This window comes from Centrocercus urophasianus, unplaced genomic scaffold (genome assembly GCF_019232065.1).
Source record: "Centrocercus urophasianus isolate 14NV4802_14NV808 unplaced genomic scaffold, USGS_Curo_1.0 seq_16, whole genome shotgun sequence".
Classification (NCBI taxonomy): Eukaryota; Metazoa; Chordata; class Aves; order Galliformes; family Phasianidae; genus Centrocercus; species Centrocercus urophasianus.
Window position 1 is genome coordinate 45455863 of NW_024884711.1, and position 21983 is coordinate 45477845.

Below are 21983 nucleotides of genomic sequence, written 5' to 3' on the forward strand. Positions count from 1 at the left end.
TCAGTCCCACCAAAGAAGGAGTATTTTGTGTTTCTATGATTTCCTGAGTGAAATTGAGAGGAAATGATAAAATGTGAAAGAAAAAGAAAATGTGAAAGAGAGAAAGAAAGAGAGAAAGAGAGAAAGAGAGAGAGAAAGAAAGAAAGAGAGAAAGAGAGAGAGAGAGAAAGAGAGAAAGAGAGAGAGAGAGAGAGAAAGAAAGAGAGAAAGAGAGAAAGAGAGAGAGAGAAAGAAAGAGAGAGAGAGAGAAAGAAAGAAAGAAAGAAAGAAAGAAAGAAAGAAAGAAAGAAAGAGAAAGAAAGAGAGAAAGAGAGAAAGAGAGAAAGAAAGAAAGAACTTTACAAATGAGAAGTCCTTATCTTGACATGAAAATATTATTCAGAATCTCTGTGGATTGTTTTGCTAATTTCCAAAATGGATGATCAAATACAGACTGATCCTTCTTTGACTGCCAATATTTTTAATAGGCATCTTAGTCAATGTTAGTACAGCTGTCCCTTCAAATCAACTCTTCTGATGACTCACACTTGGATTCAGAGATTTCCCGAGGTTTTATCTGCTCTCTTAATGCTCTTGGTGGACCCTTCCTTGTATCCCGTCACATGAGAGCAGGAGGTGCCTCCACATCCAAAACATACAACCCACTGGGCAATGAAAAGGACACATACAATTAAAAGAGTCAGGAAAGGAAGTTAAAAAAAAAGAAGAAAAAAAAAAAAAAGAGGGAGGAAGAAAAATATAGTGCAACAGGGTCATTTCATGTTCCAACAGATCCACATTTATACATAAAGCACTTGGAATGCCATATTTCTGCAGCCACCCTTCAGCCTTACTCATGGCGAGTTCACATCACCTGTTTCCCCTTTGAGTCGACGTTTCCAAGAACTTTGGCTTCTTGACATGCAGTTGGAAAATTAAAAGGCAAGAAAGTCTTCACATACTGAAAATACTTGACTGCTGCCTGCAAAACCCCTGGGAAATGTCAACTGCCAATGGAAATGAAGAAGAGGAAGCCATGAGACACTATCCCTACTGCAGAAAACAACAAACAAATTAACGACCATTTGAGAAATTCAGTTCCTCCCCAGTTAAACTTGTTTTATTAATGTAGGTTCTGCTGAAGATTGGAGGTGATTCGATAGCGAGCTTGCAGAAGGGAAAAAAACACCATCTTACAAATGCTCAGTCACCAGGTGGAAAAGTGCTTTCTGCCCAAAAGTCAACATGTAACGTGAGAAAGGTTTTGTGTAGATAAGTACAGGTTTGTTACTGCTTGGATTGGTCTTGGTCCCCAGGAAAATAAATAAATAAATAAATAAATAAATAGAAATAAATGCAGAAGTCTCCGGGCTGAATAGTTTGATTTTGAAGCCTCCAGTAGCTTGAAATATCTCCAAACCTATTAAACCCTGAAACCAAAATAAACATTTTGTCCTCCCTTAATGGAAGCATAAAGAATGTCTTAAGTCAACTCGTCCACTTGCCTGCCAATACCAAATTGCCCTCAAGAACATACTCTCCAGGGCTTTGTCAAATCAGCTTCAGCATTCCTCAAGCAACGGGGGGTTCTACCGTGTTCCTGGAAAGTCTATTCCATACTCTGCTCCCCTATCCTTTTTAAAAGGCACCACAGAGTGTCTGTTACCTGCTAGCAACGTAGCTGGAGAAGACTTGGATTTTCCATTCTGTGGCAAACCCCTTGTTCACAAATACCTTTCCCATCTGAATGCAAAGGAAAGCAAAATATTTTCATTATTTCCTGCTAAACACAATTTTGAGAAAAGAATTTTCTCAGATTTTGAGAAAAGAAGGACACGTGCAGCTGATGAAAATGTTCATCTCAAGGAAGAAAATTTTCATACCAACTGCAGTTTTTCTTGCTTGTATGCAGCTGAGTCACTACAGCACCCAAAATAAAAAAATAAAATAAAATGAAGAAAATAGGGTCTGAAATTCCAACTTTTTTAAATGGAAGACTATCAGAAATAACATTTGCAAACCATTTCATTTTTATCAAATTGGCTTTTTCCAACAGGACATCATTCCTGCAGAACATTTCCCATCAGCTCTCTGACAGGTCGGTGCAACACCAAGATCAGGAACGGTGCTTTCAGTTTGTGCTCTCCAAGAATTTGAACCACTCAACTATTCCTTTCTCGGGAGATGAACTTCATAGAAGGTGATCATAATGTATCTGAAGGATTCTTTTTAAACTGAAGGAATTTCAGTTATTTCCATCAGTGTAACAGGAGGCAGTTCAGGACCTAAGGCAAAATTTAAAAAGTTGGTTCTTTTTCTTTTCTCAGAACTTTAATTCTTGTATCTTTGGATTCTCCAAACTTTTTTATACACTTAAGAATCTAAATGTTCCTTAAATTTAAGGAAGTTTCAATGCACAGCTCAAGTTACTCTTGAACTTAAATGCTTGCGGTGAATTCACAAACATAGGAAAAAAAAAAAATCAAAAGAAATATTTCAGGTTGGATATTAGGAACAATTTCTTCCAGGAAAGAGTGGTCAGGTGCTGGAATGGGCTGCCCGGGGAGGTGGTGGAGTTACCGACCCTGGAGATGTTGAAGAAACATTTAGATGTTGTACTGAGGGACGTGGTTTAGTGGGGAAATGGTGGTGGTAGGTGGATGGTTGGACTGGATGATCTTGGAGGTCTTTTCCAACCTTGGTGATTCTGTGATTCTATGATTTCCCATGGAGCACTGACAGAAATGGAATCAGGTCCTGGATCCCATCCCTCTACTCTTGAGGTCACATGGGCATATACCGTATACCCTATAGATATATATATACACTTCTCAACTAGACCCCAATCCACACCACTCCCAAATTAAAGGCTTACTGCACACCCCTCTCCACCAAAGCCACCAGCACTGATTAATAACTGTTTGCAGAGGGAAGCTGTTTGTACCATCAGCTGCTTGATTCAGAAGGACTCTAACAGGTAAGATGAGGTGTCTCCAGCTCTGGAAAATGCCAGTGAAAGTAAGGCAACATGAGCAGTCTTCAGTGTCTTTGCTGGAACCGAGAAAAAGGCAGTGAGAGACTGCTCACCAAGATGTCAATCGCTGCCTGTTCCCTAACAACAATAATAAGCAGTGGATAAATAGGTCGGATACTCATGAGGGCAACCTAGAGAGGGAAATAAAAATGAGTGAAAGAAGAGGGAGGGGGAGGTAGGAGTTAGACTTTCCAGTGTTCTGAGAGAACAAGGTATTATCCTCAGCTGGGGGAAAAACAGATTTACTAAACACGGTGACCTCACTTGTTTGCATAGCATTCGGTAACGTGTGTTTTATAACCTATGCTACCTCCATGCTAGCTTGCAAAGCTTGCAAAGCCTTTCCAGCAGCAACGTGAAGGATGCCGACTGTATGGAAAAGAAATAAACCAGGCTGAGGAAGGAATGGCGCAGCTGGGTGAAACAAAAAATTGTGGTGAGTCCATTGCACCATTCTGAACACGTGAGGCAGAGGTCTTGCTTCCAGCTCACATAAAATCACGCTGGTTATTTTTGGTGAAGGCAGCACCACCTTCTGTGCAACCAGAAGAGACAGTCCCCCCAAAAAATTTTAGTTGGAATCAAAGGTGAGCTCTTTTATTATGGCAAAATTGGTATCCTTGATTGTGGTCATGAGATAAGACCATGATGCATGAAACAGGAAAACTGTTTGCTGCCCAGAGACAAAGCCCTCCGAGCCCCCAAAGCCATTCCTTAGAGCCCATCTCTGTCCCAGAGGTTCCTTTTTTCAGCTCTTAGCACTGCGAGCTGGAAGGAAGCAAATGAGCCTGTGAACTGAGCACAAAAGTTCAACAGGACTCAAAAACATCAGAAAAAGGAAAGTAAATCCTGGTGGAATAAAAATCGCAATTGAAGACAGAGGGAGGGGAACATTCTCTCTAGGATGAAGGCAAGAGTACTTACAATCAGTCCAGTTTAAAAATAAAAATAAAAATGAGCCACCAAGTCACTTTGTCTCATCCCATGTGTTACAAAAGCAGTCTGCCTGCTGGAGGAGCAGACATCGCACAGGAACCAGCTCAGCCAAGAAATCACCTATGCTGTTATCCCATACTGCGCCCAAAGTAAACAACGGAGAAGCAAATGCGTAGCAGGTGGGCTGCTGGACCCTGCTGGAAGACACAGATGGTGTTTGGCCAGAGTGAGGTAACCCCTGCCTGAAAACAGGCCACTGCATGACCCAGGACCTGCATAGCTCTCGCCCAAGCAATTGATTGTGCGTCATTTCTCCATCAGCTGATGAACACACAGCTTTACCCAGACGGGAGTGGAGGTCTGGCTGAGCAGAATGTGGATACCAGAAGAGTGGATCCACCTACATTCTCCAATATCTGACCTTGCATCAGCAATGCCTGCTTTGTTCCCCTTTTTCAACCCCAACTAATGTATTTCCTGGCCTCTGCTCCATACCAGGACCACACTTTTTCTTTGTTTTTCCATTTGCTATCTCTTTTCCCTCGTTTATTGAATTTTACTTTAAAAAGACAGACATCTTCCTGCCCTGAACTCTTGTTAGGTTTCAGCCTAAGCTTTTCCAGCTCCTGGCCATGAAGAACCTTGACCTAAGGTTGATGGTTCTTCTATCATGTTCCTAAATGCAAACAGTACTCCAGCCTTGTCTTCACTCACCCAGTGAACCCCAAAAGGGACATACAAAACAGTGGACACACTATGACCTGCTTCAGGCAAATCAGATCCTTTCTCAGCTGCAAACTGCCATGCTACAGCAGAAATGACTCATCTGATGAGCCTTGTTCAGGGCAGTAGATACTCACTTAGATTCAGTTCTGTGTTCACCCAGCCACGGAGCTTTGGGCTCACAGCCTGTTACCATTTGATCTCCCCTGTTTGTTGCTGGGGCAGACAGATGTGAGCTGGCTTCGTCCAGAGACCTGGCAAAACTGGTGAAGCAGATCTCCTCTGCTGATAATTAACACAAGACTCATTAAGGTTCCTCAACACCAGGGCACAAGGCACAAAGCAGCAGTTTAATACAGTGAATGAGGAAATGAGGTACTGAGGATGTCCACAGCTGTAAATTGGGTCTGTGTTTGACCATCACTATGAACTCAGATCCAAGCACTGTGGCAGGGAGAGGAGAGACTAAAGAAGAGAGAGGCACAGCAGGGAGCTTTGAGTGGCTCCTGTAAGCTGGTAAGTGGAAGAAACCGCCTCAGTGTCTACTGCACTTAAGAGCCTCTTGTAGATGGGAGAAATGCGTCAGCAGAGCGCTTCCATGCATTGCAGCTCAGGGCAGAAATAACAGAACCAGCCAGCATCGCTGCAGCCATCACCCGAGTAGCTACAAGGGAAGCAGGTAGACACTTCATAAGGCCAACCTGGACCCAGCCTTGCTCCCAGCAAATCTGACCGAGCCATCTTAACCAGCAAGGTGACCACGAGGAGAAGCACAGAGCTGAATTAGCGGTTGTGCTCAATATAAACAGCAAGAACTGCATTGCATCAACCATTCCTTCCAGCCGATGGTCAGCCATCACGAGGTCTGGCCAGATTTCCCATCGCAGCGGGAGCTCATTTTTTGAAAATGAAATGCCAGCCCATCCCTCCTTTTTTTTTTGATTTTCAGGAGGAAATTTCAAGAGACATGAATTTCCGGGGCAGGGAGTAGAATAACATGCAAACAACCAAACAAAAAAATCCACTTTTTTGGTTAGCCACAAGGATTGAGTAATCATCGTAGGGTGCTGTCAGCTGGCTGTTCCAAGGAGCTCTCTCCCAGCTCCACCTGGTGGCAAAAAAACACTTGGGCTTGGTGCTGTGGGCACCTGGCTGGATTTAAGGGACAGCGGGCTCAGGTTGTGGGGCTGACAGTTTGCATAAGTGCCCCCCATTTTGCATGGCATTGGCTTGCCTCCTCTTGCCAAGTCAGAAGCATCTTGTAGATATCTTCTTATAGAAAGACAAGATACTGATAGAGGCATCCTCAAGTAGTATGAATAGTTTAAGATCCTTCAAAGCCATTAAATGAGTCAAATGCCAATCTCAATCAAGATTGCTCCAGGATTTGGTCACCTTATGGTCCAAAATACAGCTCATGTCCACAGATTTCATAGAATCATAGGATGGCTTGGGTTGGAAAAGACCACAAGGATCAACACCCGTGCCATGGGCAGGGTTGCCAACCACTAGATTGGGTACCAGATCATTCTGCCCAGAGCCCCATCCAACACAGCCTTGAACACTTCCAGGGATGGGGAGTTTTTCTGGGCGGTCTGTGCCAATACCTCAGCATGCTCTCAGTGCATCTAATCTAAATCTCTCCTTTTTTGACTGTAAAAGTCAGTTTCCCTCCTGCTTATAAGCTCCCTTTAAGTCTACAATGAGATCTCTTTTGAGCCTTCTCTTTTTCAGCTACAACAGTCATAACAGCAATTGCCATATCACTGGGTTGATATTTAGCTATGTTATCTTCTGAGAGAAGGATAGAAAAAGAAATGAGAAAGAAAAGGAGTGTGAGAAGAAAGAAGAGAAAATCTCAGTAGCACAAGATCAAGTGCACAGCATTAGTCATCTTGGTGCAGGAATTAATTACAGCTCTTCTTCAAATGCTGGAATCTTCATCTTTTAAGATGTCCAAAAAAAAAAAAAAAAAGCATTTGATTTTTCAAAATGTTAAATATCTGATTTCTAAACATCAAAAAATTGTCAACTGGCAAGAAGCTCAGAGATTGGCTGACAGATAATTAAGAGGCAGAAGTCCCAAGCAGGTAATACTTTGATTTTTAACATAAAGCTGATTACAAATATTGTTGGATATACTTTCTGAAAACACTCTGTGGAAGGCTCCTTGTGTCCTTCAGGGATCTTTCTCTAGCTTACAAGTACCAGGCCTGGCTTAGACATGCCAGGAGCTGAGATCACTGGTATGAAAAACATGAGGGTGTGAGAAGCTAAGTCTTCATAGGAAATTATAGAAGCTATAGTGTGCTAATGCTGACTTCAGAAACACTTTCATGAAAGCATTGAGAGAAAACACAGTACAAAGAAGGGAGGAAAAATGGAGGAGGCAGAGTCATGCTGCTGATCCTTCTGAAAAAGGCTGTGTCCAACTGGTATCCCACTTATTCTATAAATTGCCCAAGTATATATTAAGCTAAAGGTGGATGAAGGCCAGCAAAGCAGATGTCCTAATCTAACCTCCACCCAACAGGATCCGCAGGCATTTCACTGTGGCTTGGTGTCCTCCACCCACTTGATCACTTTGGGAAGGGAGAGGAGCAATGTGAGCAGCAACAAGGTCCCAAAGATGCAACACAAAATACGCATCTCACCCTCTCAGAGGGCAGAGGACAGCATAGATGGCATTTCCAACCAAAAGCATCAGAGCAAGAGCCACGCTCTTTCCCTTAACTCAGGAATCAGTCAGTATGTTTGGAAATGAGTGAAGATGCATTGGCACAGGGAGGAGGTGGAGTCACTGTCCCTGAAGGTGTTCAAGAAGAGAACTCTGTTCAACACGGAAAGCCTCATAGAAGACCAGCCTAAGGCTGGGTTACTTTGCCAGTCAGCCAAGATACCCCACCACATAAAGACCTCCCACTAGTGTTTCAGATGTCTTCTTTATGCATTTTTTTCCCATATGTTTCCCTGTTAGAAGTAACTAAGTTCATTTTTTTTCATCTTTAATCCTTAAAAAAGAGAAAGAAATCTCAGACGAGTAAAGTCTTCTGGCCTTCCAAGTCAATCAAGTAGGGTTAGTGGCCAGATTTTCCTAACACATGCTGGAGGATTCCCCAGGGTTAGAGCTCCCTCATATTTACACCTTAGTGCCCGAGCACCTCTGTTTTCTTTTTATTCCCCCTCCCAGCAGGCTGCCCAGTCATGCTGGGGCATTGCTCGCATAGAATTTGGTCCTGCTTTAATGAGCATAATCCCTTGAGGGATACTTCCATACAAGTGAGGGGGAGAAATGGGCGATAATTTATGATGAGTGCCCTTGCAATTAGCACCTTGTATCCAGTGTGCCTGGGGAAGATGAGAAGGCCATAAATAAGAGCATTGCTGGGGCAGGCTCTTCATTCAGGAGCCGCTCAGCATAGAGGCTTCCATCTGAGATTCTCTATCAGTGGTTCATTATCAAAGAAAAGACTGAAAATCATCCAAACTACAGATTCCAGACTGCAGTTCTGATATTGCCTACCCCACCAAGTTACGTGGATGAGGGATTTCAAACTCTGATCAGAGCTCATTGCAGTTTTCCTATTAACTCAGGAAAGTTTTATATCAGTCCCTGGGTTTGGCATTTTTATAGTCACTGCTGACAGCCATGAAATGTAGAGGGTGTATGAATATGCACACATATACAGATAACACAAGATGTGAACAGTCAGTGGAGAAAGGGAACGGTAAAAAACATTCCTGGGTGCTGGAACTTGGTTGGGTATATTGTTAAAATATGAGACATTTCCCAGCCTGCTTTTAGTTAAGTTAAAAGCACACACCCAAGCAATTTATGGGCATGGATCAAATGTTAGTGTAGTCCAAGGACTGTTCCCAAGAGGCATTTTGAACAGAGCCACCTTGTTCTGGAAGGCCAGATCATTTAATAGGTTAGATGGGGACTGTTTTATGCCAGGTGGCATCAGCTTCAGGGCTAAGTTGAATTAACTCATGAAGGTGTAGCCAGAAAGTCTGTCCTGCTCACTGCACTGACAATATGATTCCTGGAAGCAGTAGCATAGATGACCTGGGAGAGCACATAGAAAGTGAAATGGCTCCTCTGCTTTTCTGATCACCTTTATAAACCAGGTCATAAGGGAAATGCTTTATTTTGCATCTGACAGCTATCCCCTCTATTACCCTGGCTGCAGCACATCAGTACTATAGCCAGCAGCACACGAGGGAGTCATATGTTTAACATAATCTCCAGCAAGCCTTGATTTCTCCTGCAAGACTGGCAATTAGAAGGAATGGAGGATACGGCTTCAGTACAAGCCAGGCTTGAAGTGAATCAATGAAGAAACACAAAATGATGGAATCATTTGAGTTGGAAGGGACCATTAAAGGTCATCTAGTCCAACTACCCTGCAATGAACAGGACATCTTGATGTTGCTTGATGAACCATGCTGTTTTCTCCTGCCTGCTTCCCATCACTTAAAGGCTACCCAGGGAGGTGGTGGAGTCACACCATCCGTGGAGGTGTTCCAGAACTATGGAGATGTGGCATTGAGGGATGCAGTTGTTGGGCATGGTGGCGGTGGGCTGATGCTGGACTTGATGATTTTAGTTGTCTTTTCCAGCCTTAATGATTCTATCATTCCATTATTCTAAATAACTCTATTAGGACCGTTAGGATTGAGAAGTCCATGTGGACCTTGAATTACATCACTGATGCTGGTGACCTGACTATGCCATCTCTTCTCTTGGCGATTAGATTCATTTCCTTATTGTCCATGTAAGATAGATTTTTATCATACACGCCTGTTTTATGGGAAGCTCTGTATAAAATTTGACTCCTCATTTTTATTTTTTTTTCTTTCTCCCCATGCTGGTTTTTGTTTTTTTTTTTTTTTTTTTGCTCACAAATACAAATGCTCTCCTCTATTCATCTCTGTTCAGCACATCAGTTTCCTAACTTGGCAGCACATAGAATTCCATAGAAAGCACATCCCTCTGTGCACATCCCTCACATGTGCACCTAGAATTGCAGAATCATCATAGAATCACATAATACTTTCAGTTGGAAGGGACACCTTCCACCAGAGCAGCTTGCCCAATCCCCATCCAACTTGGCCTTGAGCACTACCAGCACTTCCAGCTTCCCTGGGCAGCCTGCACCCTTGCCTCACCACCCTCATTGTGAGGAATTTCAGTCTAAGCTGAAAACATTTTTGATCTATGCTGGATTTTCCTTAGTTCTCATGCTTCCCTGCTTCTCAGTGCATCCACAAATGCTGAAACCACCTTCTTGTGAAGACCTAGCAATGGCCTTAAGGAAAGTAATGGGAGAGAAGAGGAAAGGAAACCCATTTTATTTTTCTGGAGGTGTAGTTTCTCATTTGATACTTTTTTTTTATTATTATTATTTTTAATCCCATATTCTTACAATATGCATTCTAGCTTCACCCACTTCCTCTGTGGGAACAGCTGTCAAAACGCTGCTACATCCTAGGCTACTGTGGCTTTACGACTCACATTAGCAGCTCTTTAAGGGTCTGGCGGAGGCTGGCTGTGAGGTTTCAAGCCTGAGATTTCTCACTACCCAACTGGCAGGAAGTGTAATGCAAGATCAAACAGGAAGACCAAGGAGCCAGGGAGGTCTACTGCAGGGTTTGATGGGCAGTAGACTGAAGGTAGTTTCATGGATCTCCCATCTCCAGTCCTATTACTTCCAGTCACCCAGATGGATGGAAGTGCTGTAGAGGCATTCCTCCTGAGAGTGTGTGAGAGTTGATGTTTGAGCTCTCTATCGATGAGATAGAGTTGGATCAATGTAAGGTGGCCAGTGGTGTCTGAGAAAAGAGGAATTGTGCTCCCAGCTCCACTGGCTGCAAAGGTACACTGTTCACTGAGTAAAAGAGGCACAAAGGTGACCAGCCCATATTCCTCCAGATATACTGTAAATATCTGCATTTAGGCAGATCAATCTCCATATTAGGCGTCAAGTTTCATAGAATCATAGAATCATAGAATCACCAAGGTTGGAAAAGACCTAAAAGATCACCCAGTCCAACCGTTCACCTATTCCCAATAGCTCCTACTAAACCATGTGTTTAAAGCAAAAAGCATTGTTCAGGTCTCTGCAGTCCATCCTATGGGATGTCAGCTGCTCTAGGATGGTGGTGCATGCAAAAACACTCAGATTTCACAGTGCCTTTTTCAACAAGGGGAACATCACATTTCATAGAATCATAGAATGATTGGCTTGGAAGCAACCTAAAAGCCCACCCAGTTCCAACACCCTGCCATGGGCTGGTTACCTCCACCAAATCAGGATGCCCAAGGCCTCATCCAACCTGTCCTTGAGCACCTCCAGGGATGGGACATCTACAGCTCTCTGGGCAACCTGCAGGATTTGGTTATTACAAATGCTGTTGCATTGAAAGCTTTCAGCTGAAGCTTTAAACAGGCAAAGCAATGCAGAACAAAAAAAAACGGAAGGCCCACTGGTTACAGAGGGTTATCTCACTGATTTAATTAACCTCTCCTTCAGTGGATGCTGTAGTTAGTAAGCTGTGAGAAAGAGCGCAATAAAGTGCATTGTATGCCAACACAAGTGAAGTACTAGATTGAAGAAGTCATCATCTCTGAGGACAGACAACACTGAGTGTAAAAGTATTGAGGAGCCATTTTGTAGGGTTAAAGGCCTGTATGTGAGTGCTGCACCACCGTGGAAAATGAGATTGGTATAAGGTAGGTAAAATAAATGCAAGAATTTGTGTGCACACAGGACAAACAACAGAACCGGGTAACTCAGACTTTGTCAAGCACTTTGGAGACACAATCTGGAGTTTTTAAGATCTTCCAGTGCACCTTCAGTAGCACCATTGCCCTTTTATAGGCCATTTTAACACACAAGTTTGATTGGAGGCTTTGATTGGAGGTCAAAATCAAAGACCCAAGATGGACAGACCTCAGAGCTCACTTGACAAGGTTGATCATCCCCAAGGCTGGGCTTAGAAATGACCTGTTTTCCTTACAGAAAAGGAGAACACTTCCTCCTATAAAGACTGTCAGCACTCCTTCCCCTGAAAGCCCTAAGGCTTTTGAGGAGGGGCAGACCATAATGAGCTCACATCAACGAGGATGTTCACTATTCAACCAATTAACAGTGACCATTTAATTTTTTTCCAGAGCATACTTGGACCTCGCGCTGGAAGTACACCATCCTGCTCTCTAGGGCATCACTCTTGACTCTCTGCTAGGCTTTCCAGAATTTCAGGACTTGCATTAGCCACATATATGGGTTGGTTCCAAGACAAGAGGTTAGGTATAATGCTGAAAGAGGCACAAGTCTCTAACAACCACAGAAATTAGACTGTTTTCAACAAGTGTGAAGAAAGAGGAGCACGCTTCAAGTATAATTTAAAATACATTTATTGTTTCATTTGTTCTGGCTTTTTTGTTATACAAAGATGTTAAATAACTTAAATACATTCTTAACAGTCACTCAGAATCAGATTTATACCTACAAGCTGTACATATGAGGTAGAGAAAAATAACTTAGGCTCCCATAAGACAATGGAAAAAAAAAAAAAAAAAAAAAGAAAAATACTAATCCTTCATGTTAGTATTCCCACCTCCCTTTAAAAGGAAATTCCATCCCAAGTGTGCAAAACAAATCCTAGACTTTACATTCAAGTCTCAATGGCCTGGAGACTGGGGAGGGGTAGAACAAGGCAAAATTCCCATCTGATTTGGCAATTGCTCCTTCAATGGGTTCATGCCTAAGGGGAGCTTAACAGGGTTTTCCAAGTATGACCTTGCTTAGTCCTGAGTTCACCTCCACATCTCTACATTTTATCCCTGTTTATCCTGTTGTCAGCTGGGAGAAACTGGCACCTTCACATTGGCCAAAACACCTTCTTGAGTTGCCTACACTGACTGCAGACAGAGCCAGGGCAAGCTTTCAACAACTTCCTTCAGTAAAGGGGGATGATTTCAGTCCAGTTGCAAACATCCCACTACACCAAGTGTGTCAGCACCTCTCCTGACTGTCCTGAGCAAGCCCAAGATGAATGGGAAAATTTGGTGAGGGTGTTCCATCAGGTCCCCTTGTCACATGCTGATGAGCAGGGGTTTGTCCATTTCTGAAAACACCCAACAGCAAATGACAAGATGTCTTGTTCAGATATATCCCCTGCTAGCCTGCTGAGTTTTCATGTGTCTGGATCGTTTATGGTCTTCACTTTCACTCTCTTCACTCACTGACTGTAAAGAAACAGTTACAGGAAACCCACCATGATGCCGGAGCTAAAAGATGTTTGCAATATGCATTTTCTTTTCCTTCCCTCCCACAAACTTTAGAGACTCACTGCTTTTTGTTTAGACACATTCTCTTTCCTGGAATCTGTAAAAAGCTTGGTCAAATCCAGCCTTCCTTAGTAGCAATGGAATTGAAAAGGTTATCATTAATAATATTTACGGAACTAAGCTAGATTGCTTTAGCAATGACCAGACTTTTACAGCCCTGATCCTGTGCCCTATTGAGCCTCCTCTGAGTTACACAGACAGCAATGGTCATAAAATGCATTATTCATTTTGCAGGAAAATACTGCTCTCCAAAAGTCATCACCTAGTTAGCATGCTTAAAAACAATGGCTGGAACAAGCCGACCCTGGAAGCCAGACTCTGCCTACCAGATGTGCATGCAGCAGCAAAAAGATGGGAACGCAGAGCTTCACTGCACCTGTTTTAGCAAGTACAGCATAGATCTAATTTTACTGCAACAGCAACCAAGGAATTTTTCACAGGCACTATAATCTGCCAGAAAATTACCTTAAGAAGCATCTACACCATGAAAGTACCCTTGAGAAATCTGTCCCTTCATCTGGATTCTCACCCAACCCTACTATGGCCAAACCGACCTAATTTCTTCTCATACATCGGCTATAGTAGGGCAGCTGAAAAATTATTAACAAAGAAATTCAAGACCTGGGATGAAGGAAGGCAGAAGTGGATGAGCTGGACAACCATGAATAATCCTCAGAAATTGTTTCTCCACTCCCTGGATCTCCAAACCATCTCTGGAAAACAGATGCTCCATAGCTCATCCCTTGCTTCTAAAGTTGAACAACAGGCTTCCTGAACTGCTCCAGCTCCCCAGTTTTACATTCAAATTGATGCAAATCACTTCTGTTAGATCAAGCCTTGAATTTGGTCCTCTCCTTTTGAACTTCCCACTCACTCAGGTGCTTTCTCTCCAGCTACCCTTGCAGAATGCATCCTTCCCAGACCAACTGAGATCAATGGCAAATATTTAGTTACTGCAAATAGGATTTCCTCCCTCCAAAGCTATGCCAAGACCAATAAGCACAACTAAAAATCAAAAGCTTGAGGTTTCAGGGTAGGGTTTTTTGTTGGTTTTTTTTTCGATTCTGTTCATCTCCATTATTCATTTTCAGTGTCCATAAAAAAAAATCCCCTTTAAACATGTCTCATTTCACCAAATGAAGTCTTTTGGGAGCTGGAAGACAATGAGAATGTAACGTTGAGGATTCGTTTTGCACATCTCCACATCCAATATATATGAGTCAGTCAAAAGAATAGAAGCTTGTTAAAAAACAGATGACGGGTGCAACAATTATTTGTGTGGGGTTTTTTTTTTTTATTTCTTTTAATAGAAAATTCTAATATAAAACAGCAAACGTTTTCAGTTTGCCTTGTTTACAAAAATATTATATATATATATATTTATATTTCTGACATAACTAAATGCACTATTCAATAAAAATATTCTTCCATCAGCTAACTTCTCTTTAAAAAAAAAAAAATAATAAAAAAGTTATATAAATAATGGTTGCACCCCCCTCCCCTCCCCCACCCCAAAACTGATCTTGCAAGTCTTGCTGGATCAGATCAGGAGAACCAACACTTTGACACTTTTGGGGGATAGGAGGTGAAAGGAGATCAGAAGCCACAGACCTCCCCTACACCCATCTATCCTTCTCCAGTTACATTTACTGCAAAAATCTGTTTCTCAGGGGCAGAGAGGGGGGAAGAAGAGAAAAAGTTGCTTTGCACTCGTTTGTGGTTTTGTTTCGTTTTTATGAAGTGATATCATGAAAGATTCCCAAATCGACTCCTATAGTAGTTTTGCAAATATGAGCAATTTCATTGAATTGCACTGGAGATCCAATGGTGTGGGGGTAGAATTAGCCTCTCTGGAAAAATCCAATATGAAACAGCTGTAGCCCAAAGGAAGCAGTCAGTGTCTGACAGAGGCCTTCAGGGTTTCCTGCAGAAAACCCAGACTAAGATCTCAAAAGAGTTTTGAGCAGGTTTACCAATATTCCTTCTACCTGCTCATGCCTCAATGCCACTCAAGCTCCATGGGATTCTTCCAAAACAAGCTTTTTTCCCCAAATTCTTTCTTCAAAGATAAGGCAAACATCGGAAAATGCTGGAGTTAAACATCCCCCCGTGCCACCCAAGGAACACACACAACAAGGTGAGGGGAGAAGAGGAATAACCCACGTATGTTTTACCACCCTAGGTCAAAAGGCCAAGAAGACAAGTTCTCCTGATTTCAGAGTGTTAGTACATTTTATACACTGCCTATACATTTAACACATGTGCCTCGCTACTATTTAGTCATTTATAATTATTTCTTTTTAACCACAGGAGAATAAACCTCGCTATTTACAATATACAACAGGCAAGTAATATATCCACATTAACATAAATACAATTTGTTTGTTTTTGTGTGTTTGGTTTTTTTTTTTTTAATGCTTTTTTTTTTTTTTATTTGTTTGTTTGTTTTTAGGGTGTTTTTGTTTTTTTTTGTTTTTGTTTTTAAATACTTACAGAAAGCATCCAGGCTTCAGTGCGTGAATTATAATACACAGAAGAGCTCTTTCACTCAGTAGTTCATTCACTCTTTGCCTCGTTCTTCTAGTCTAGCTTTGGCAGCCTGCTCATTGCCCACCCATCTCTCTCCCCCCTAACACACCATGCTACCCTACCCCACAGACACAGGTATTTTCTCTACAATGATATCCATGCCAGCTCTACCCTCTCTTCTGCATCTAGGGACTCATTCTCCTCTCACACCAGTGCAATGTGGAGTTACTCCAGCGAGGTCAACGGAGACAGAGACACCAGTGAAAAGAAGGAAAATGAGGCCCACGGTTTAAATACAACAATAATAATAATAATAATTAATAATAATAATAATAATGCACATAAGTTGTGGCCCAATATTTAACAAAGAACAAATATGTAAAAAAAAGAACTGGGCCAGAAATAGTAATTCAGATCCACAAACCCTCATGTTTTGGGCAGGTTTGGATCCAGCCTTACTTTGGAGGGGAAGAGCTATCCTAGCACACACATACACACACACAAAAACAAAACGAAACGAAGAGTTTGCACATATGCACATATGTGTGTGTGCGTGCGAGAGAGAGGGAGAAAGAATTTAACATAATACCACATTGAAACCATAAGAAGGTCCTTCTGAAGGGCTTTAAAATAAATAAATGTTCGTTCAATCTTTATATATTTATTTATGTGTCTGCATGAGCGTAGATACATACTCGCATGCAGACACTGAGTAATAGGTTTCTAGTCAGTTTGTTTTTTAAACCATTAGATAAACTGCTTGCGAGTGACTTTCAAAGAGGTGCATCTCCCAGAAGCCGTGAGACCTTCCTCGGATGCTCCACCAGGCATCTGTCGTGGTGGAAGGGACAAATACTGTGTGTGCACCACTCCTCGTGTGGATTACTCCTTCTACAGCACTACCACAATCTCCAGATTTGTACAGCAAATAAACAAATATCAAAAAAAGAGCCACTATGCTTTACTTTGCAGGACCACAGCACTACTAAAAGTAACCTCCTGTCCCTCCCGAGTTCCCTACCTCTAGATTTGATGCCAATAAGTCAGGTTGGGCTGCAGTTATCTGTTACCAAGAAAAAAAAAAATAACCTTTTTTCCTCCCAGTAGATGCACATAAACAGCTTAAATATTAGTGGCTATTGTTTGGGGAAAGAAAAAAAGAAAAAAAAAAGAAAAAAGAAAGTTTTTTTAAAAAAAAAAGAAAACAACACAATGCCTTGAAAAATAATGGTCCATCTTGAAAAACTGCTCTCTTTTTGCTTGGCCAACCTCTACTGCTACTTGAAAAACTCCACCAGCTTTCCTCTTTTGAGAACCAGATCAATGGTCAGTATAAAATGGGTGGAAATTGCTACTACTGGACAATCAAAAGCTGATATAAAAATACAATACAATGCCCTCCGCTCTCCAGTGTTTCCTCAGAAAGCTTTGTTGAGGCATTCATCAGCCACTTCCAATCCCAGAAGCACTTTTATATGACTAACAGATATTATTGCATCAAGTCCTGGATTGAAAATATCCTCTTCAAAGGGAAAAAGAACTGCTGAAGATTGTCATCTATTTCACAGCATCAGAGCAATCTACCTCTGCAGTTGACTTCTGGCTTCTCTGGCCACTTGCTGGGTTGTCTTTGCGTTGATAAGATGTTCTAAATCCAACAGTTGGTTACCATTTAGCAACTGTATTTTTAAAATACAGTTCTCAATCTAGTGGTTAAAACAAATCTTAAGGTCATAGGGTTATACAGCTTGTGTCATGTACCACCGCTGTAGTTAAGAGTAAATGGAATGATGACCTAGTAAAAGAAAAGTCAAATCCTCCAACGGTCCGATCCAGTCCAAAACAGCTGCTATACAATGCAAGACATTGCTGCGTTCCAAGATGCACTGGAATTTCTCTTGTCCTCCTCAAAAATATATGTCCAAATTCAGCTGACATAAGACTAAAAAGTTCCAGTTTAGATTTCTGAAGCAATTTCCACAGGGTGAATTCAATCATTAAGAGGTGGGAAGAGGAGAGAAAAATGTCATGCACAAAGGGAAAATAAAATTATCTAGTGGTTTGTTTGTTTGTTTGTTTTTAAATAAAAATTAAGACAGTGATAGTGCTGAAGGAACTGCATTTGAAGAAACTGTATGAAAAAAAAATAAGACGACTGAAGGACTGAAGGGGACAGGCACATCTGGTATCATAATGTCTTCCCAACCTCTTTCTTGGATATATTGCCATCTGCAACATGGTGGACCCGACTGTATTTAGTGATTAAAGCACGTGGATATGGAGCTGTCATTAAAAAGCTTACCATCCAAGTGGGCCTCTTTGTCAGAGCCTTGTTTGCTGGATGTGCAGAAGTGTCATTAGAGGAACAACCTCTACAAGGGCTGTTTTTGCTTACTGCACCCTTCCTTCTCCTCAGCTTTAGAAGAGGGAAAAAATGATCACTTCTTGTGTCTTCATACCTTTGCATTCAAAGCAGAAAGATCTTTTTTTTTTTTTTTTTTTTTTTTTTTTAATCTGTCCAGCTCTCTAAGCAGCTGGGTAAGCTTCAGGAATAAAGCAATATAGGTTAATTATTCCAGAAAGAATTAATCAGCTCAGAAGTTTATGGAGGACTGATGAAACAATCATGATGTTCCAAGGAGAAATGATCCATCCAACTGCATGGACGACGAAGGTAAAGGTCAACTGGTGTCTAGCCCCAGTGTGACAGGCACTTATTTCCACATGGTTGGACCTCATTAGAATTCAGTCTACAGGAAAAAAAAGAAAAACAAAACAGCAACACAGCTGGGTCACCTGTACCCTACAAAGTGCTTATGTCTCAACATAGCTTTCAGATCCCAGAAGGTCAATCAAACCCTGTTTGTCTCCATATGTAGTTCTCATAGATCGTGATCGCCCGCCGCCGAGGGTCGCCATCGGGCAGAAGATGTGTCAGTCTTTACAGGTGTAAACCTCCTCTCTCTGGGTGCATTGCTTGCATTCCACGTAGCAGCACCAACGGACCTGGCACTGGCACGGCCGAGTGACCACCCGGCTCTGCGTATTGTGCCCTCGCCCACAGCAGATGCTGTCACAGTTCTTGTCTTTGTAACATTTCCTTCCCGAAGTCCCGGGCGAGTATCTGCTCATCAGACAAAAGCTTGGGGAATCGTCAATGTAGACAAGATCCGTAGTCCTTGGGATTTGATCACTGTGACCGGGGATGGATTTCTTGGGTGGGGAAATGTCTCCTTCCCCCGTGGCCTCGTTGGTAGTGCTGCCCACTTTGAGCGACGTCTCGTACTTCTGCTTCAGCTGCTTCCCTATTTCGTGGAATGGAGAGAGCTGCCTCCAGCACGTTCGGACAGTGCAGGACCCAGACACACCGTGGCACTTACAGGTTGTCTCCACACCAGCTTTGATGACCTGCAGACACACACATCCCCAAAAGAAAATCAGTTAAGGGGGAGAGAAATCAAAGCATAGAGCAAAAAAAAACAAACAGAGAAAAAAAACCACGTTTGTTAGAAGAAGACTTCTGGAACATAGGAAGGATGACAACACAAAAACCATCTGCTGGAAGAAGACAGAAAACACTCTACACTCTTGAGAAGGGTCTCAAGTTTCCAGTAATGACACCTGCCAGAATACTGCTTTACATGGCTAGTTAATGATAGTTAATACTAAAGCATTCAAAGACTGTTCAGTACTGACATTCATCTTACACAGTCAGGGATTAATATGTATTTTAATGCCTATTTAGACATTTTAATAGGAACAAGGAGTTAAGATCAGGAGTTAAACTGTAGCAAAGGTGAGTTGCTTTCACCAAGAAAATGATGAGAGTGCTGCTGGAAACCCCACAGAGAGGCAATGGCACTCCAGAATGTGTGTGTGTTGTGCGCACAGCACACATCACCACCTTAAACCCATGTAGCTCTGAATTAGCATCACAGGCTCAGTGGAAATGCACTTAAGCTGTTACGAGCAACAGCAAGGCATAGCATCCCACCCAGTTCACTTCATCAGCAAGGAAAATCTTCACGTAACTGCTAGGAAGAGGAATTTGGCTTCTCACACAGCCAGTTTCAAGGGCAACACATAAGACCTAGGTTGCAGTGAGGCGTCCCCATCATATATTCCCAGCAGGGACTATGACAGGGCTGGTGGCCTCAGGGAGGGCTGGGGGAGCAGAGCCTCCATTTCTGCACAATGTCTGTAAAGAATATGGGGCAGACACCCAGTAGAGAGGTAAGGGGGTGTTAAACTTTCAGTCCTGGCTATGAGAACAGACCTCATGCACTAAAGGTTGTACTACCTACCCGATCCTGTATACACAGAAGCTGCCCCACATCAAGCATTAAAAAAAAAAAAAAAAAAAAAAGTAATAATACAATAAAAGAATTAAAGCACTTAGTGCTGAGGTCTTCAAACTCACAGTGGAGAAAAGAAAAGTATTAAATCTCTGGAAAATGAAGTGGACCCTCCACATCAGTACTGCTACGTTGAATTCTGTCTGCTCACACCTCTTGTCTGCAACTATTAAGGGCATGGTTTAGTTTCAAATTCTTTCTTAATATATTTGTACTTTAAAAAAAAAAAAAACATATATATATATATAAAGAATTATCTCACAGATCTCTATAGGAGGAAAATAATTTGTTCAAGATATCACAAAGCATGTGGGACTTGCTTCCAAAACATAAGCCATTCTACATATAGGAAGATGCCCAGACCTTGCATGGGGACATCTTGCACAGAGCTAGCACAAAGCATAAATACAAAAGGAAGAACCTGTGGAACTATGGTATGTGGAGGGGAGAGGAGGGAAATAGGTCATTTTCAACAGAAGCAGCAGCATGGGAAGTAAGCACAGTATCAGGAAGGGAAGAGATGAATGCAGGGAGTTACTCATTCATTACTCAGCTCAAAAAGAGATGGTACCAGCTTCCTAGGTGCCACAGAAGACCATATGTCCATATGCCCGATGATGCTAAACAAGTACCCTTTTCAAATTAGGCTGCAATAAAGATACTTGTTGGCAATAAACAGCATATCCATCTTCTTCTAAGTGGCATCTGGATGGTGTCGGACTCAACAATTCTTATGGGTCCCTTCCAATTTGGGTTATTCCATGAATGCTTTCCCTGACCTTCCCCAGAGAAGGGTTTACTCCTAGGACTAGCCCATGGGCAACATGACAGCAGGTATGTTAGGACTGTCACAGATAACCTGTATTTTGCCCACAGATTATAAACAGATATTTATAGATCTCCCTCCCACCAAAATCGTTCACATTTTGACTTTAAATGGCTGAAGGATAACCATCCCTTAAAATAGCCACCTAGAACAGAGTCTGTTTTATAGAGCTGCCTCCTGTCGAGGTACTGCTGAGAAATGCCCTACAATGGGGCATCTATGGTTTCTAAAGAAGAAAAAAATTTCCCCCTCAGCCCATTATGGCATCTGCCTACATTAAGGCCTCATGACAGCAGAGGACTGGCTCCAATCCATTTCCTGACCATGCGGTTCTTAATTATTTGGCTACATGAGTCCTGCTGAGCACCATGTACAAATGTGCAATAGGTCATGGACTCAGAGCTGGGGTCTGGCCCAATCCTGATATTACAGAGACATTTTTAGAAAGACACTATGCATAATACGTCCTTCAGCAAAGCCTGGCCAATGGTCACACTTCATTCCTGTGACAGCCAAGACCTTTTCAAATGCAATCCAATAATACACAGTAGCATTCAAACAAGTGATGGGTTACAGAGAGAGATGTGTTATTGCTTATAGTACTCAGCTGGGCCAGCTTGGTTAGGGGCTTGTCACGCTTTGCGTGCCAAAGCGTCTAGCCAACTCTGCAAGAAATCCCACAATGTTAGACAAGAGCGTACAGAACACATTTCAACACCAAGAAAAGAAAGAAAGAAAGAAAAAAAAAAAACACAACAAAACAGCAATCCTCATCCATGTTTTCCCTCACATAAAGTCACATTGCACTGGTTGTCCAGAAATGAGAGCTGAGCTCATGTGAAACAAAGCTCCTATACCTGATTTCACGCCCAAGCCATCAGCAAAATGGGCAACATTGCTGAGATACTTGCAGAAGGGCTACACACTGCACTTATTCTTCTGTTCAGGCTGTTCTCAACCCTCTTGCCACCCCCAGCACCCATGTGCATCTGCTCCACCTGGAAAAAGAGATGAATGCCATTGTGTAGAGATGGGAAAGCAAGCAACCAAGAAGACTTGGCTCAGCTGGTACCCACAGCCCTTGGCTGGATTTAAAGCTGGGTGAACAAGGTGCAGACATGAAATGAAGGGTGGGAACTCAAACACAGGGTTATTCTTGTCAAGAGACACCTCTCCAAAGCTTAGTGAGAGAGCTGGCACTCAAGGCACGAATACCAACAGGTACCCAAGGCAGCACATGGGGCT

General features: G+C 42.3%; 1 protein-coding gene across 1 annotated transcript in view; it reads right to left on the reverse strand.

Moving 5' to 3' along the window:
• Positions 1-18358: 18358 nt before the first annotated feature.
• WNT9A (Wnt family member 9A) overlaps positions 18359-21983 on the reverse strand; it is a 51823-nt gene continuing 48198 nt past the window's right edge. Inside the window, exon 4 of the mRNA XM_042817317.1 lies at positions 18359-18965. Within this exon, the coding sequence (XP_042673251.1) occupies positions 18492-18965 (474 nt within the window). The 3' untranslated portion in view covers positions 18359-18491. The remainder of the gene's footprint in view (positions 18966-21983) is intronic.